The sequence below is a fragment of the Lutra lutra genome, chromosome 12 (genome assembly GCF_902655055.1).
Source record: "Lutra lutra chromosome 12, mLutLut1.2, whole genome shotgun sequence".
NCBI classification, from domain to species: Eukaryota; Metazoa; Chordata; class Mammalia; order Carnivora; family Mustelidae; genus Lutra; species Lutra lutra.
The window spans coordinates 18,787,881-18,805,814 of record NC_062289.1 but is presented as its reverse complement, the minus strand read 5'-3'; the positions used below and the strand labels follow the sequence as shown (position 1 = coordinate 18,805,814).

Genomic DNA, 17,934 nt, shown 5'->3' with positions numbered 1-17,934 from the left:
AACTTGATCTTTGAAGCTTTCTTCTCTCTGTCCAGTGGATTCTAGCTGCTCTGGCTTCCTGAGACTCTCAGCTCTGTCTCTTCAACTCAGGGAAACTGTGGGGCTCTTCCTCAAACCTCTTCCCATATCTTAGTCGAGAAACTCCCACAAAGCAATAAGCTGGGGCAATCATAGTGCTGTTTGTCTCCCAACTCCTGACTCTCAGTTCATCATCACTTGATGTCCGGGGCTTGAAACCATTGTTTTATGTGTTTGGTTGGAGGACTTGTTTTAGATGGGATTATAAATATGTTTCATGTTATTCCATCTTGGCCAGAAGTGGCAGTTCCTCTCCCTTTACTTTTAAAATGTTCTAAATATACTATTACTTCATAAAGTAAAAATCCTTTATGTTGTATAGAGTTTCAGTATTTTTAGAGCCATTACTTCAGAGAGAAATGGTAACAGGCTAACAAAGGTAAGAGACTTGTTTAAAATATGGTTAGTTATAGTGGTATGATTAGGATACAACAGCACCTTTTAACTCTAGGTCTGTGCTTGTATTTATGTCCTAAATCCATTAAAAATATCTTCCAGTTTACACAATCCAAATCAGTGGCAGGGCATAATCTCCTCTATTTAGTTAGTTCAGAGCTTCATTGACGATGAGTTCCTGTTAGGGGTGCCTGGATGGCTCAGTTGTTAGGCATCTGCCTTCGGCTCTGGTCATGGTCCCAGAGGCCTGGGATTGAGCCCGTTTTGGGCTCCCTGCTCAGAGGGGACCCTACTTCTCCCTCTCCAGCTACCCCACTGCTTGTGTTTCCTCTCTCACTGTCAAATAAATAAACAAAACCTTTAAAAAAAAATCCGTTCCTGTTAGAGATGGATATTTGTTTTCCTCATCATTACCATTTTTATTATCATTCTTTGTAGTTGATGTTTCTTCTTGGATTTCATTTTCTCCCTCTGTAATCCTAGCAGATACAAACTGTCCAGTTTAATTTGTGACATTGTTGTGATGCATTGTGTACTCCATCACTGTTACGGCATTGAGCTTACTCACCTGGTCAGGTCTGAGGATGTTACTTTGATTTGAATACTTTAATGTTGCTCCTCTCATAAAGCATCACGTTTTGAGAGCAGTGAAGAGGGGGAGGGAGACTAAGAATTGAGGCTTTTTCCAAAGCATTTATTTAAGGCAGTAGAGTTAGGAATTTCCATTTGAAACAATTACAGATGCTTATCTTTTAAAGTGAATAAAGGTTAGCAATCTGTAGTGAGAGTTACATTATAAAATACTTTAGGATGGCATGATGAAACTCACTTTCTATTTGAATATTGAAAATATGGAGTGATTATCTCTTTAATAAATATTTATTAAGCCCTTTTTTCCTCCAACTCTATTTGGGTCGTTAGAAAAATTAGTCTGATGTATACTCTCTTGAGTAGTTTATATGCATCTATCTAGTAAATAACTCAATGGACATGAACAACTAGCTAGTGTAAGAAATGGTAAGAGAATGGACAAAGCTCTGAGTTCTCTACAGTAGAGCAGTGAGGGTATTACATTTTTGTCTCTCTGTTCTAACTTAGCTCGGTTTGCTTTCAAACATTTTCCTCTTTCCTTATGTTTTCTTTTCCTGACTCCCACTACATTGCACATTGACTCACAATCCATTTCTCAAGCTGAATGCAAACATGAATATGCTCCTTTTTGATGTCACTTACATGTTGGCTAATACTTGTTCAACTGCAAAATAATCTATATGGAGTAAAGACTTTAGCTGTGGATTGGACCTTTTGTAGACATTTGGGTCTAAGAATAAAGATGATAGAGATAGTTCAGCTAACGTAATTTCTCATAAACATTATCAGGGTATTTCATTGGAAAATAATTTCTTCACGAGAGCTTTATTTTGTCTAACAGTGGGCTTGTTCATTCAGTCTTTGCCAGTCATTAACATTTACTGATAGTCATGTCAGTACTTTTTGATAGAGTCAGTTTTTATTTATTAGACACTTGATTATGTACTTTACAAAACATCTCACTTGAGAAAGGGATCAGACTAAATTGTTGTTCATAGTTATACAGCCCTAAATGGCCCATAACTGTAGGCTTATCTACATCCTGATATACTGTACTTCTCTTGGTCAGTTAAGTAATGCTATGGCCTAAGTCTTTGGTGTGTGTCTCTAGTGCCTGTCTTGACTGTGACCCTCTGTCTACGTTAGTAGTTACATGTTTACTCGGTGGCAGGTGTGGAAGCAAGTCTAAGCAATTTAAATATGTAAGATTATGTTACAGTATCTGCTATTTTATTTTTCAGAAATGGGTTTAATTTAGGTTGTCTAAACTTAGAAGTAGAAGGTAGTCATTGTTAAATTATTTCAGGCATCATTTGTACAAATTAACCAATAGTTTTTCACTATCCTTTTCCAGGTTCTATAGCAAGAAGTATGGGGTATATATATCAGGTCAATGGATGGACCTCAAGACTCATTGAAATTTTGTGTTTGAACTTATACACCTTTTATTTTAAAAAATTGGTTTATGACTTTGGTCTTTGGAAGCTCAAAGGGCAGGCATTTCTTCTCTTTGTTCTTTTTTAGTCACTGATTTAGCACAAGTTCTTGGGAACAGTAGCTGAAGCATAGAAGGCACTCAGTAAATATTTGGATAAGTGAATCTATAGATACCTCTCTTTATGCATTTAGTGTCGATAAGTCAGTAACTAGGGGCTGGGTCTTTAAGACTGACAAAACAAATCTCTGCCTTCAAGGAGCTTATGTCTAGTGGAGGAGATCCAGAGGACAGTGCAGTTGGTGATAACATTTTCATTAGTTATTTGCTTTTCCTGCCAGACTCTGAGTAACTGCAAGCAGCATCTTTGTCTAATCTTTATGACTTTTTATATGCTTCGCATATATATACATCTGGCACATAGTAGGTGCTTATTAATTAAATGAAATAGAAAATTTGAATAGCCTCCATATGTCTAATTCAAGTTATTATTTATGTTATCGCTTTATCTTTCAATGTAATAAACTCTCCCCCATGGTGCCTGGTCTTAGTTCGTTTATTTTTTTTTAGATGTTAGTAATGAAGGAGGCCTTTTACAGAAGCAGGATTTTAAAAAGTTTTTTAATTTTTATTTTTCGGACTCTGACTGGAGTTAAAGGCCAAGGCAAAATTGCCATTACATCTGAACTTATTCCAGTTCTGGTATAATCCATTGGCGATCTGGAGGTTAAATAGAGTTTTACTGTATTTTTCAAACATTATTAGCACGTTTGTATTTTGCCTTGACGTATGTCTGTCAGAATACTATCTTGGGCTGTTAATTCATTCTGCTTTATGGTAGGTCCTTATCCTTTCTACTTCCTGGAACCTTGTACTTCCCTATTGCCGTTAGACTTTTTGTGCTCTTCCGTCATAGCATTTTAAGGATATACTTTTTTCTTAGACTGTTTGATTAATGATTTATCAGAGTGCTTCATGTTGACTTAAAAGATGATGAGGATGCTCATCTCCCGTAGACATAAAGGGCAGATGTTGCTCTAAGATCTCTGCATTGAATGGCAGACCTAGTGTGGAATGCCTTCTTCTCTATCCTCCCCTCTCAGAGCTTTGTGATTATCCAGTAACACTTTATTTATTTATTTATTTATTTATTAAAGATTTTATTTATTTGACAGATCACAAGTAGGCAGAGAGGCAGGCAGAGAGAGAGGGGGAAGCAGGCTCCCCGCTGAGCAGAGAGCCCGATGTGGGGCTCGATCCCAGGACCCTGGGATCATGACCTGAGCTGAAGGCAGAGGCTTTAACCCACCGAGCCAGCCAGGCGCCCCTATTGTGTAACACTTTAGATAAAGTGATTCATTATTAAATAATTTTATTTGTGTTAAACTTTGAAAAACTTCTTTACCCATTGCATTTGGTTTTACAGAAAACTTTCTAGATTTTCTTTATTCTCTTCCGAAAAATGTACTGAAAGGGCTGTTTTCATGTACCAGGAGGCTAATGAGGTTTAGACCAATAACTTGCTACCTAAAGTATGTTCACTTTCTATCCTTCGTATATTTAACAGTCACAGAGGCAGTAGGGAACAATGTAGTTCAGAGTCAGATTTCAAATGAAGACTGAAATAGACCTATTTAGAAACTGAAAAACCAGGGATGTTGTAACATCGAGTTCTATGTAGATGCTATTGAACGGTAAAGCGTGTGGGTGTGTATGTTGTCACACAGTTCGTTTTTCTTCGCCTGTCTTTGCATGTGGTAGTAAGTAGTTAAAGAGGCTCTTAGCTGCAAAATTTAAAGAACTTTCGTAGGTAAAATAATAGAACTGGAGCCACCTCTGTCATCACCTGAAGCTATGCTGAGACTTTTGCCCTTAGGCTTGACTAACCCTTAGTAAGAGAAGTCAATTGATAATTGACATCGCAGCTTTTTTGTTTTAAGAAACCAAATGCTGCTAATGCTTCAATCTATGAATTGTCAGTATTCAGTGCTACATATGACTTCCTTCAGATTCATTGTTGTCATTAAGCCTTGAGCTTTTTGTTTTGGGAGTGGTGCTCTTTAAATTTCTTTTGCTGACTTCTTTATATGTGGACAGTTTTAAAAGCTCAAGCAGAGTTAATTTGAATTTTTCAATTAGTTATAAAAGTAGTTCCAGATTCTGCAGTCTCAGCTGTGAGGTAGTCTGAATGAAGTATTTTTTGGTGGTGATGCCAAGATTTTTAAAGCATAGTAAATCTGATTCCTTGATCTGTCTAATAGTATTCTTGATTTTTGTGTGTGTGTGCTCACAGAATTTATTAAAGGAAAATGTAAATGTCTTTTTCCTTATTCCTGTCATTTAAACAGTAGTCCAAAAAAGAGTCTGTTTATTTACCTCATTAAAAATAAACATATATTCTGAACATTATTCTGTTAAGAGCTATTATACTTATTTTAGTAGTTTTCTCAGTAGCATTTCTAGTTTACTTTATGCTTGTGACTTACAGAAGATGGAGTTTAATCCCACTACTTACTTGACAAGACTAGGGTAATGATCACTCAGTACTGAACTTTTATTCATTCGTACTGAATTTCCTCACTTCTCACCCTACTATCCTCTCACTTAAGAGTAAAATCAGATATCACAGTCTTTTCAGGGATGATAATAATAATTTCTTTTTTTTTTTTAAGTGAAATTATGGAAAAGTCCCAGTTGTTGGAAGCCACCAGAGGAACTTTGTGAACAATTTTGGTGGCATGAAAGTTAAAACCTGAAGATTTACTCTCTGCCATCCAGGCTCGGCAACTTTTTTGCATGAGGAAATGAATATTTGATAGGCCCTAGTAACTGAATTTGTAATTAGAAATGATTTATAAAATGAAAAATTTATTTAATGGAACATAAAAATATTTAAGATTTCTTTGCAAGATTACAATAGAATTCTTATATCTTAGGAAATGTGCAGTTAAGAATAGCTCTGTTTCTTTCATAAACATAACATAAAATTATTATAATTTCATAAGGAACAAAAACAGGTCTGTGATAATAAAAACAATTATAATTTCCCAGATGAGACTTTCATATATGCAGAATGTGCTTCTTAGGGTATATAGAATTGGATTTTTTTTTTTTTAGCTGTTCATGTACTTTCAGTTCTACTGGTTACTACCTCACACGTGACTGATTGACATTATGATGCATTCGTGTGGAAATTATGAAAAGTTGTTTTCATGCAGCTGTCCTGTAGTTACAAAGGAACTTCACTGCATGAAAAACAAACATATCATTCAGGGGACAATGCTTAATCTGTTCAGGAGCCCAAACCTATTGCTGTTCAATGACAGAAGAAAGGAGAGGGATTAATTTGAAGATACTTGTCCATGACATATGGTAATTTCTCCATAGGAAGGAAGTGTCAAATGGTGACCTCTAAATCTTACCATTGACATCCAGTTGTAGAATGTGGGTGCCATACGGTCTTTTTGCCTTTTCATATGATAATTGAAGCTGAAACATTTTCCTGGTAATATGACTTTTTGGGGGGTGGGATGGGGTTGCTGCATGTATTTTATGAAGATTAGAACATTCATAGTAATTATTTTGATAAATGGGTATCATAAAAATATTTTTTAAACTAAAAATGAAGCTATGTTAGGGTTCTTACAAAAGTTGTTTAGTATATATATTCTTTATAAGTTGGCAGATTTTAAATTGTATTTTTATCAAAGGAGTGTGGAAAATTGAAATGATTTCAGTGGATGTTGGTTTGAGATATTAAAAAATAATTTACATATAAGGTTAGGAAATAAATCATTAGAAGAATGTAATTGGCAGTATGACGACCAAGTTAAAGTTTTCAGTATGTGATACATTTTAAAAATTGAATTACATTCTTGCTAATTCTTAATATGTCTGTCATTTTTTACTTATAGCCTTACTTGTTTTAGAACAGTTTTTGTATCAATTGGCACATTGGTAAATTAGAATATTAAGTAGATTTTGGTTTTAAGAGGAATTTGAACTACACTGGGATTGCTGTTCAATAAAATATATCATTTCCCTGCCGTAATCCTCAACGATCATGCCCTTCTGATGAAAACATCATTTTTCAGTTCTCCATTTACTATATTTTGCCAACTTTGTTTTTCATTCTTCACTAATACTGAGCTTTTTTTCAGAAGCCGCTGTACCTCAATTCTCTCCTCTTTATTTCTTCTGTTTTCTCTGCAAGTTCCTGCTCCTGTCATTTCCGCTCGGTCTGATGCTCACCACTCTGGCTCTGACCCTGCTTCTACTCCTGCTTTACATACCTGTTTCTTAGTAAATGAAGGTATTCTCTCTCAACTTCCTACCAATTCCCTCTCAGTCTGTGCTTTATTCTGATATGATATGTTCTTTTTATCCAGTTTACACATTTATCTGCTTTGTTATATAGGAGATCCTAAATTTTCCATTTTTTAACTTTATTTGCTAATGTCAATGATAAGGGCCAGCTAGGAAAATGTAATGCTGCTCCCGGCAGGTATACACCATGTTTCTCGTAATCTCGAATGCCATTAAAGAAGTGCAAAGATGCTAATCTTTGATGTGAAGTAGGTATTAAAAAGTGGATTGGTTTTCATAATGATGTTTGCCATGTGATCTCTGGTGTTTTGCTTGTTTCATTACTCTGAGGTTAGAGGGAGATGTGAGGGGTCTGTTTACATTATCATTAGAGAAGTCTTCAGAATGTTGATTAGCACCTGTGATTATAAACAGGAATTCACCTGTTTATCCTCCTTACTATTTCTGTTTCTGGATGAGGCAAAAATCCGTAATTTCAGTTTTTAAGGTATAGTTAGGCTATCGTGTTATCCCTATGGAGTATAATACTAGGTGAAAGTGTTTTTGGAACTCTGAAAATGTGAATGGAATCCACAAACCTTTTTTCCCCAAGAGCCACCATAGGATTATTTATACTGCCTGGAAGCCTAACAGAACTTGTGAGCTCTGAGTTATATCCACTCTCTTCACTTGATCTTAGCCAAAAGGCCGAGAAGCGATTCCACTCTCTTCATTATGGGTTCTGTCTTCACCAGATGTATAATATAAAAGGAAATTTTTTAAAAATCTCAAGTGTAATCCAGATTAATTCTGACTCTTGGCTAGAAAGCAGTATTAACAATCCATTCAAATGGAAAGAATGGCGTAGTATCTGTAAAGTACAGAGCCCATGTGTGAAGTACCACTCATTTGGAAAGAAAACATGGGAGCACAAAAGTATAACACTTCACACGTTTATGAGACATGTAATTTATATTTACATATATGTGTATGTGTGTAAGTGTGTGTGTATATATATATATCCTCTATATATATATACTCTCTATATATGTATATATACCCTCTATTGAAAATAAATTGGAATCTAAAATGTGTGTGCTCATCATCTTAATCATTTAATTATATATTCTCAGTTGATGAGAATTTTCTTACTGAAAGGATAAATCTTTAGATAGGTGGCTTATCAGTTACTCACTTATTTTCTCTCTTCTCTCTCTCTTTCTTTTTTAAGCAATCCTAGTAATTATTTTGAATTTTATGATAGGATTCTTTTTGTTTTAGATTATTTCAAAACATTGATTTGTTAAAATTCAGTGATCACTTATATATGGTAGTAATTGCTTTTTTGCATTCGTTTTTGATTATTTGTCTTTAATAGTGACTTCATACATGATTTGGGAAGACTGAGGCATTTATTTTGTATATATTTTTCAGACCCCTTTGGTTGAAATGCTTATTTGAGCTGTCTGGATACTGTTACTTTTACATATTGCAGTGGCTTCCAGTGTTTGTTTTCTTTAAATAATCAAGTTCTATATTATGGATTAGAATTTTGGGAAAAAAAAAACTTTCATTCCCATAGATTAAAGTTAGTGATACTTAAGATGTTGTCAATTTTGGATTATCTGGTTTTTATTTTATGAAATGTCTGAATTCTTTTTTCCTCTCAAAATTGATGTTATGTTACTCAGTTATGATTGTGATTAAATATTTGATTCATTTAGTAGGAAAAGAGATCAATAAGTATTAATTAAAGGCCCTGTGATAGACAAGGGAAGACATCTCTGTTGACTGACAAAGGTGGTCATACACAGATGGCCAGGCCTTAGCAGACATGAACTTATCTTTGGATATCTGTGTGAATGCCCTTTTAACTGAAAATAGTTTCAAGTCTACAACTCTAGTACATGTTTATTTCTATGTTTTCTCATTTCTGATGGTGTTTTATTTTAGAGGGACTGTTTAGAAATATTTTTCCTTGTAGAATTTGTATGTACTTTATGTGGAAGTTTATTTTTGTTTAAGACTTTGAGATTTCTTGTAAGTACCAATTACAAGATTTAGAGATAAACTATATTTGATATAATTTGTATAAAATATCTAATAAATTGTAATCATTTATAATATAATTTAGCACATTTGTCCTTTTGATTTTTGGTTTATTTAAAGAAATGTCTTTGAATTAGGGAATGCTAAAATGCTTAAAGTATTTGTAATATGTTACATTTTTTAACAGGATGGAGTCAGTTGGCTGCTATGCATTGTGTGATGCTGCCAGACCTGCTGGGACTGGATAAATTTAGGCCCCCACTTCTAGAGATGCTGGCTCGAAGATGGCAGGATCGATGCTTGGAGGTAATATTGACGTGGTATGAATAGAAAACAAAAACATGAAAGCAGTAGACAAGTGTAAATTTGAAACGAAATGCTTAATATTTATCTAATTTCTTTTCACCTGTTTATTTCACAGAAAATATGGATTCATGATTTTTTTTCAGTTTATGTGCTGAATAGTAATGTACCAACTTGCATGTTTGTTTACTTTTGAATCAGTGGATATTTGACCAAAGGTTTCATATACTTTATAGGACTGTTTCTTTGAGTGTTAGTTTCTATAGAGATTGTTCTGTGTAGATTAACATACATGCATGCTCACATACATACACCCGACTCCCTCAGAATCACACACTGAGCTATAATCACGTCAGTCAGATTCTAACTGAGTAGCCCTTGTCCAATGGAAGATAATGCGTTATAATAAAAGAAAGTCTTTGGAATTCGAAGAGACCCAGGTTTAAATATCAGTTCTGCCAATTATTAACTTTGTGACCCTGGGCAATTTACTTAAGCTATTTGAAGCTCATTTGTAAAGTGGGGATAATAATATATTCCTCATGGGATTGCTGTCAGGATCAAGTCAGATAATGCAAGTAAAACAGTACAGAGCCTGACACATGGTAGGAGCTCAATAAATGGGTGGCTATTATTTTGTGTTAATGGACTTATGCTGTATTAGACATCGCTTGAATATAATGTCACCAGGGACTTGGAAATGTTTTATGGATAGAGATTTCCTTTATTATGGCATTTGACCTGTCTAGCTATAGCAGTTTGTATCATTCAAGATTTTAAATTTATCAAATATAAATATTTCCCCCATCTGGTTTCCCTTCCCTCAATTCTAAGTAGAATTGTAGCATACTAAAATTTCATGGTTTTGCATTGAATAGTATCTGAATTCACTTCAAAATCAGTTATAATTAAAAACAATTTTTATTCAAACTCTTATCAGACATTGCTGAGTTACCTTTTCAGTGACAAAGAGTAAATAAATTGATTGATAGACCACTTGACAGTTGAAGAGCTTCTTTGACCTCGTGCTTGTGGCAATTTGCCAAAATAAAACTCAACTAAAATTGCAAGATAAAAGTGTGCCACATTGAAGGACAAACTGAAATGATGTAACTTTGAGAACGTGTTTCCTTCTATAGAACTAATGCCGTTACATAGGAATGTATTTTGCCTATTTGTTGAAAACAAATTGTTTAAAACATGTCTTAGGTATACAGGAATTGTGCAGATTTATATATAGGTTCATGCAAACAATACTTTGTGTATAAAGAAATTCACTAGATAAGGTTAAATTTCTTGAGGCTAAAAGAGAAGACAAAGTTTAACAGTTCTAACAGTGATTTTTAACAGTTACAACTATTTGGAAATTTAAGGTGAAAATTAAAGTACTTTTAATTTTAAAAAGTTTTAAAAGCTTTGGAAAATGAAGTTTTAAACTCAACGCTGCATAAATGTACGAATATAATTCTATTAGTGTTAAAATACTTTTCACTGAGATCATTCATTAAAGTGTCTTTGATTTTGCTCACATCCAGTTTATTCAGTATTTAATTCATTACTTGGTTTGTGGTTTTTCTCTTGTAAATAAATGTGGCTTGTATATTTCCTAGCTTTATTCTGTGATGAACTTTCTAGTTTTTAAACACCTCAGCAACTGACCTGGTTCCTATTTTTTCATTTGGCTCCGTTTCCTTCTCAGGTCAGAGAAGCCGCCCAGGCCCTGCTTCTCGCTGAACTGCGAAGAATTGAGCAGGCGGGACGGAAGGAAGCCATCGATGCCTGGGCCCCTTATTTACCTCAGTATATGGACCACGTCATATCACGTAAGAGTTCTCTACAAAGCTTTACATGCTTAAACATACAGAAGTTCTAAACTCATAGATATGCTTGTTACTGCCTCTCAATAAAAGTGAGTCGTTTAAAATGAAAATAAGGGAGCCTTGAATTCTACGTGTTCACTTTCCGAAGCCCTGTGGTTTGGAGTTTGGTTTAAAAGAATACATCTAAATACTCTCTGATGGACAGACCTCTTACGAAATTAATCCCCAATCAAAAAGTCCTACTCTGTTTCATAGTAACATCTGTCTCTGTTGCATGATTATGTTCACGGATGCCGGCTTGTAGATCCGATCTGATGGTGTGCACGTGCAGTATAAGAAAGGGCCTTTCGAAGTTGAGGTTGGAATTGTGAATCCTTAAGAAGTAAAAATTGGGTAGATTTAGACCAGTATACTCTTGGGAAAGAAAATTAGCAAGGATTTTGACAGACAAATCTTTTAAAAGAATATAATTTGAATGGACTGAGAAAGGCCTTGGGAAAAATTGTTGGAAGTGGTTGAATGTTTTTTTGTAGAATCAGACCTTTGTGATCCTGATGCTAGGTCAAGTAGTCATTGAAGAAAAGTTGTATTATGCTATTGTAGTTTTTTTCTTTTTAGAAAAGTGTGCTTCATCCCCAATTCATCATTTGATTGATTTTTTTTTCTTCTTCTTCCCTTTTTTTAAAAAAGATTATTTATTCATTTATTTCACAGAGAGAGAGAAAATAAGCAGGGGGAACAGCCGAGGGAGAGGGAGAAGCAGGCTCCCCACTGAGCAGGGAGCGCCATGCAGGGGTTGATACCAAGACCCTGGGATCATGACCTGAGCTGAAAGCAGATGCTTAACTGACTGAGCCACCCAGGCGCCCCGATTCTTTATTCTTCTAGAGAAGAATTCAGAATTAAAGTTTTAAACTGTTATATTGAATATAAGATAAATTCAGTTTTACTTTTTAGGTTAAATTCTCAATGAAACTTAAAATCTTTTACTATGAAAATTTGGCCTAGGTTTTAGATGGATTCATTTTAAATGATTTTGGCCAATACCAAATTCTTAGTTAATAAGATACTCACTGTACCTGTCAAGACAGACAATACTTATTGTATAAGAAGGATATGAAGGATATGAAAACAAGATTCAAAAAGATTCAAAAGATTCATTAATTGTTATACCTGGTATAAGTCTACCAGATATTTGTCAGTGGTGACTCTAGTGGTTGTTTTTGGGTATTTGACCTTTGATATTTAACCTTTCTCAGCCTCACTTTTATCATAGTTGAAATGAAGATGATAGTGAGACTGTAGGCTTATTCTGAGTTTGGAATGAGTTAATCTTTGGTAAGCATATGGAACAATGCCTAGGTAAAGATTTTTATATTAAGTATGTTCATAATCTATAAAAATACAAATAATGTGTTTTACATATGACCATAACATCACACATTAACAACACTAATAAAAATTCTTTAATCTGTTTAGGTAACAGAATTTACTGAGATAATACTGATTTTCATTTGCTTACTAGGAATTTTTCCATTTTAATAAAAGGAAATTGAAAGACCAGAGTCTTTAAACATATGGACTCTATGAAAGGTATTAGGCTTAAAGCTCTTACTTAAATGTGTATAGGTTTTAATATCTTCTACAATGTAAAAAAATGTTTAAAAGAATAAGACTAGGATGAAAAAAGCTTTGCTTTTGAGCATTTGAAGAATCCTGAACAGTCCTATTTGTTCAGTCACTTGTGGCCCTCAGCTTCAGAATATTCTGAAAAACAATTAGCTCATCAGCTCATCGTAAACCTTATTGAATAAAAGATGCCCCAATTTAAGGACAAGCTATGAGATGACATTGTATGAAAGGAGGATTAGCTCAAATATCTACTCATTCCTCTACCCCCAACACCATTTTAAGATCTAAGGATGCTGGAGGAAGCAAGATGCTCCAATTAAAGGACAAAACTAGGCTGAAGGTGTGAAACAGTAGCAAATCATTAGAGATCCTTTTGAAAGGACAGCGCTGCTATGGAAGTATGAGGAACTGTTTCAGGACACCTTTGTTTGGAATGGACTACAATGGGAGAGTGGACTGAAATAGACTGAGAAACTACTACAGAAGGGAAATGGGACCCAGACCTAAATGTAGATAGAGTAGAATAAAAGGTATTTCTAAAGCTTGATTACAGATTACATATCAGGATCTAAGGAAAACACCAAAGATGTGTACAGTGTTGTGTTCTTGACAGTTTGGGAAGAAAGATATCTTTAATGATGGTGGTGAATTCCATTTTATTTTCTTTTTCCTAGAAAGAAGAGAATGAGTTAGCTACAAGATAAAGGTGTAATATGGTCTCAAATTACTCCCTGAAGCAACGATGAAAATGTATATGTTGCTAGGTGAGAGGTCTATTAGAGGGTCCCGAGAGGATACAGTATAAGTAAAATAATGACAATGCCTACCATTAATTGAACACTCTCTCTGTCAGGCTTTTGCTAAGTGCCTGGTCTGTGTTACTTCATTAAGCCACTGCAGTAAGCCTGTAAAGTAGCACTCGTGTCACTACCAGCCCCCACTTTTTTCCCCCAGATGAGTTAGTTGAGGCCAAGAGATTAAAGAACTTTCTTAAGGTTCTTCAGTTACTGAGTGACTGTCAGACTACAAAACTGATTTCCCTCACCACCATTTATTCTGTCTTGCTTCCTCTGGCATCCTTAGATCTTGAAATGCTGTTCGGGGTAGAGGGTTGAATAGATTTGAGCTAATCCTGCTTTCACACAATGTCATTTGTAGCCATATTAAACTTAACAACAACAACAACAACAACAATAACTTGGAGCAGAAACGTGCAACTGTGAGAAAATTACTCTTCATTGTGAGAAAATGGTTCTCATCATTGTTTAAGCATAAACTAGGTTGTTCTTAGGTCAGATTTAAATCTTTCCATTTATGTAAATTGAAGTCCTTTTAGTTACCTATAGTATCCTGGAGTTCCTTATAAATTAATTGAATATTGGCTTACTTAAAATTTTAATCTTATCATCCTGTTATTTTTAGTGAAAGGATAAACATGCAGTCTACACATAATTAAAACAGCTTATACTAACGACTCTTTCTATAATATAGTAATCTATTCTGGAACTTTTACATTGTTTGAGTGTAAAATGAGTTTGCTTTACTGGGAGCTTTCTGTTTTAATAAAAGAATGTCAAGCTGAAGGAGTAAGGATTCTGAATGTGTGAAAGGAGAAGAAAGCATACAACAAATGAGAAATGACCACATAGGGCTGTTGAACAGATTTGCTGTCCAAAGGGATCAAAAGGTTATGGAGCCAGCTGGTGGACAGCCCACACCTGCCATAACGTGTTCATAGGGCAGTCGCCTCTATCATGGTCAGTAGTGTTTGCGGGGATGATTTTCGTAGCAAGTTAACAGCATAAAATGTTCTTTTAGGAACTTAAAACCTATTTTTAGCATAAGAATCTTCTTACTTAAGTAGGTAAAATATTAAAGGTAAAATATTTACTATGGTAAATACACTATTCATCAGATATTTTCTGATATTTAATCAGCCTAAGCATTTAAAAATGTGCAGTAATTACCTAAGCAATATTGGCAGCTCCTAAGTTATGACCCAGAGTCCCTTCGTTGGATGTTTGTCTGAGACCCAGAAAATGCTTTTGCTTGAAGAGCAGAATGTGCTACTAGGCTGATGGGCTTTGAAGGCCCCTTCATTGTACAGCTCTGGAGCCTGAGGTTTAAAATGGGAAGTAACCCTTCTCTGACTCCGCAGCCAGAAAGTAATTGAGCTGGGACTAAGATGACAGCTTAAGTCCACTGGTCCTAGTGAGTGGGGTCTTCTGGAATTGTATTTAGGTACATTATGTAATAAAAGCCTTTTGTAGGTTTGTCTGAGAACCTAAGGAAAGCAAGGGGCCAGAAGCCAGTTGCTTTTCTTAGGACTGCGGAGAGTAGTAAAGGGGAAACTTCTGGACAGCACCCAGCACGGCCGATTATATGCGTAGTGAGTGTTGGCTGACTGACCCCTTTGCTTTGCTGTGTTGGTTTCTCTACTTTTGTTCTCCTTATTGTCACTGTCTCAGAATTCACTTGAATTTGTATTGCTCAGAGATTCTGGCCGTAGACCAGAAATCACTGGGGAGGAAAAAGGAGCAATAGTCTGCCTTAACTGAAAAGCCAGTTCACAAATTTTCATAAAAACCAAGTCCTTGTTGAGTGATTTGAGAATTTTGCTTCAGGTAATGGAGTTCTGTCCCAGATCGGGTTAGGAAACATTTTATCCTTTATAAATGCAGGTAGTATGTAAACTTTCGATGCCTGATTTCTGATTGAAAATTTGAGGATAATTGCACTGTGATTCTTACTGTAATGGCTACAGGACCGGAATTCTGAATATTTCATACATTCTAGTGATAATGACTTATATAAATATTGTAAATGTTTTCTGAGTTATCACTCTTTCTCATGTATTTATAATCATGCTTATGTTACAAAATACTTTTTAGAAATTCTGTTGCTTATTTTTAGTAAGAAAGGGTTAATGTTATTTTGTGAAATGTGTTATAATCCAAATGAAGATGAAATGGTTAAGTTGTCTCAGATTTACTTTGAAGGGAAGATATTGTGTAGAACCCACCTTTATATATTTCTTTTTGTGACATTCTACATGTAGCATTTTGATAATTGACTTTTTTATGAGGTCAAGCTCCTGCTAGTTTATGAAATACACCCGCGTTTGCCCTTCGTTCCAGGCAGTGACTACTCGGAGGTAAATGCTGATGGTTCCTGATTTCCTTTGGCCTGTGATGCAGGGTGACCTTATAGGGCATGAGGTCACAAGCGTAATTATTTCTTGTACATTGTATTCTGCTTGCGCACTGTGGCTCATCTCCTCCTTTAATTTCAGAAACATTAAACACATAAAAGTTACTACCATTATATAAATCAAAATCTCTTCTAAAGAGGGTGCTATTGTAATTTTATGCAGTTATGACCAATGTAGTATTAATTTGCAAATTTATCATCTCAGATATTGATAGAAGGATGTGTAACACATCGTGTTTAATACGTATTGATGTCATCAGAAAGAACAATCCTTTGTTCTTATCGAGGCCCTGCCTTTTTAGCTTCCTTCTGTGCTAAGGTTACCAGGGTTAGGCTCGTCTTTTTTATCCCCCTTGGAAACAGAATAGGATTTCTTTGTTCAGTGAAAGACACTCCTAGTAAATGTTTTGGGTTTGACTTTCAACAAGCCACACTGTAGTACCTATTTTAACCTGGAATTGAAGTCACTTTCTGATGATTATAAGGTAGTGGTCATTCTGAGCACAAATGTGGATGGACCAACAATATACAAGAAGGTAAGATGGAACTATATGTTATAGAGGTAGTGGAAAAGTTTGTTGTAGCTAGTAAAAATTTAAATATTAATGCATTCTGTGGTAGGCAGATATTTTCAGGGTTTGCTGGGGAAAGGATGGGGAAAGGCTAGGAATGGTGTTTGCTAAATAGGATTTAAGTGAGTCCCTCCTCTACCCCCAAAGGCCTTAACACAGCATTCCTTCCTTCCTTTCTTTTTTTATATATGCCTCAGTTATTTGGAGCTGTCTAACAGCCTTTTAAGGAATGGTTTTCTAGATAACTGACGGTTTAAAAGTCACTAAATGCTTGGATTTTTAAAAAATGTTAACTCTTTTTATTGAAATAGTTCATCTGTTTCTGGCTTTTTAAACATCTTCTCAATAGCCAGAGTTGTTGTTTTGGCCTGTGTTGTATAATTACCACCATTTGCTTATTGAAGAGAGTAGACTCATTTATCTGAACATAAAAGGACCTAGACTGAACTGCCTCTCACGTTTCATATTTTTAAAAGATAACTTTCCTTCTTCCTCTTTTTACTGTCTAGGAATCGTTAACAATTTTTGCTGGTTGGGCTGTTTTGTCCCACCCCCAGGAGCTTTTGCCCCTGGTGTCTAATTTACTGTTATCACTATTTTAGGAGTGTGGAAGCCAGGCAGCCAAACTTATTTGAGTTAAATATAAAATAAGAGTAAATTGGCTAAGAATAAGAGCTCTCTGATGGGGGAAAATATCCCTAAGCTTTAGTGTAAGCACTTTGTGGTGTCTCTGTTGACTCCTTACATTCTGCTTACTTGACTACTTTCTCAGGTCTTTTGTTGCATTCCGAGTGTATCTTTCTTTTTCAGAAAAAATATTTTAATTAGATGTGGGGAAAAGGAAAATCATTTGGTTGCTTACGAAGAACTGAGAATTCTAAAATAGCCCTTTTGTAATGAACGCCCACTTTGTGAATCTGCTGAAACGAAAAGATGAGGTTTGCTCAGAAATATCTGTGGTGGTTACCTTGTATTCACAGAGCCAGTTGGAAGTGTGCATTGTGAATAGAAAGGGAAAGTACTGAATTATGACTAAGTGATTTACAGAAAAAGGACTTGAGGTTCTGTGGAAGTTTTTATATTAAGAGGCAGTAGGGTTTATCTTAAGACAAACTATATTATGCAAAGTGCTCTGTATCTGTGTGTATCTGTTTGTGGTGTTAAGTGGGGACCTAAGGGATTTGTTTCTCTTTTTTCTTCTAAAGTATCAGAGCTATGGGGCTTAAGCGTAAGCACTCCAGACTGATCATGTATTTAACAGCATTAAACTGTCGTACTTATCTATATTTGCCTACTAACCTGATGAATAACTAAATTTCTTCTTACTCAGTCTCAACTATTTAAAGGAAAATTCTTTAGTTCCATGTGACTTGAGTTCTTGGAGGTGATATGTAAAATCTCGCAATTGTCCTTAAATCCTTTTTTTACAGGTCTTGGAAATTAGAGTAGTAAAATGGCAAATTAAAAATGAAAGTGTTACTGGATCGATTGGTTATTTAGACTTTACCTCTTAGTAAACAGAACTCTGTTATCAGGCAGTGCT

General features: G+C 35.1%; 1 protein-coding gene across 4 annotated transcripts in view; it reads left to right on the top strand.

Annotated features, from left to right (window-relative positions):
- The window catches only part of WDR7 (WD repeat domain 7), a 371,332-nt gene that overhangs the window by 118,216 nt on the left and 235,182 nt on the right, over window positions 1–17,934 (top strand). For 3 of the 4 annotated variants that reach the window (XM_047697076.1, XM_047697079.1, XM_047697078.1), the window contains exons 17-19: window positions 6,714–6,812; window positions 9,042–9,160; window positions 10,857–10,980. In XM_047697076.1, coding sequence (XP_047553032.1) covers window positions 6,714–6,812; window positions 9,042–9,160; window positions 10,857–10,980 — 342 coding nt within the window. The remainder of the gene's footprint in view (window positions 1–6,713; window positions 6,813–9,041; window positions 9,161–10,856; window positions 10,981–17,934) is intronic. The other variant, XM_047697077.1, reaches the window with a different exon arrangement.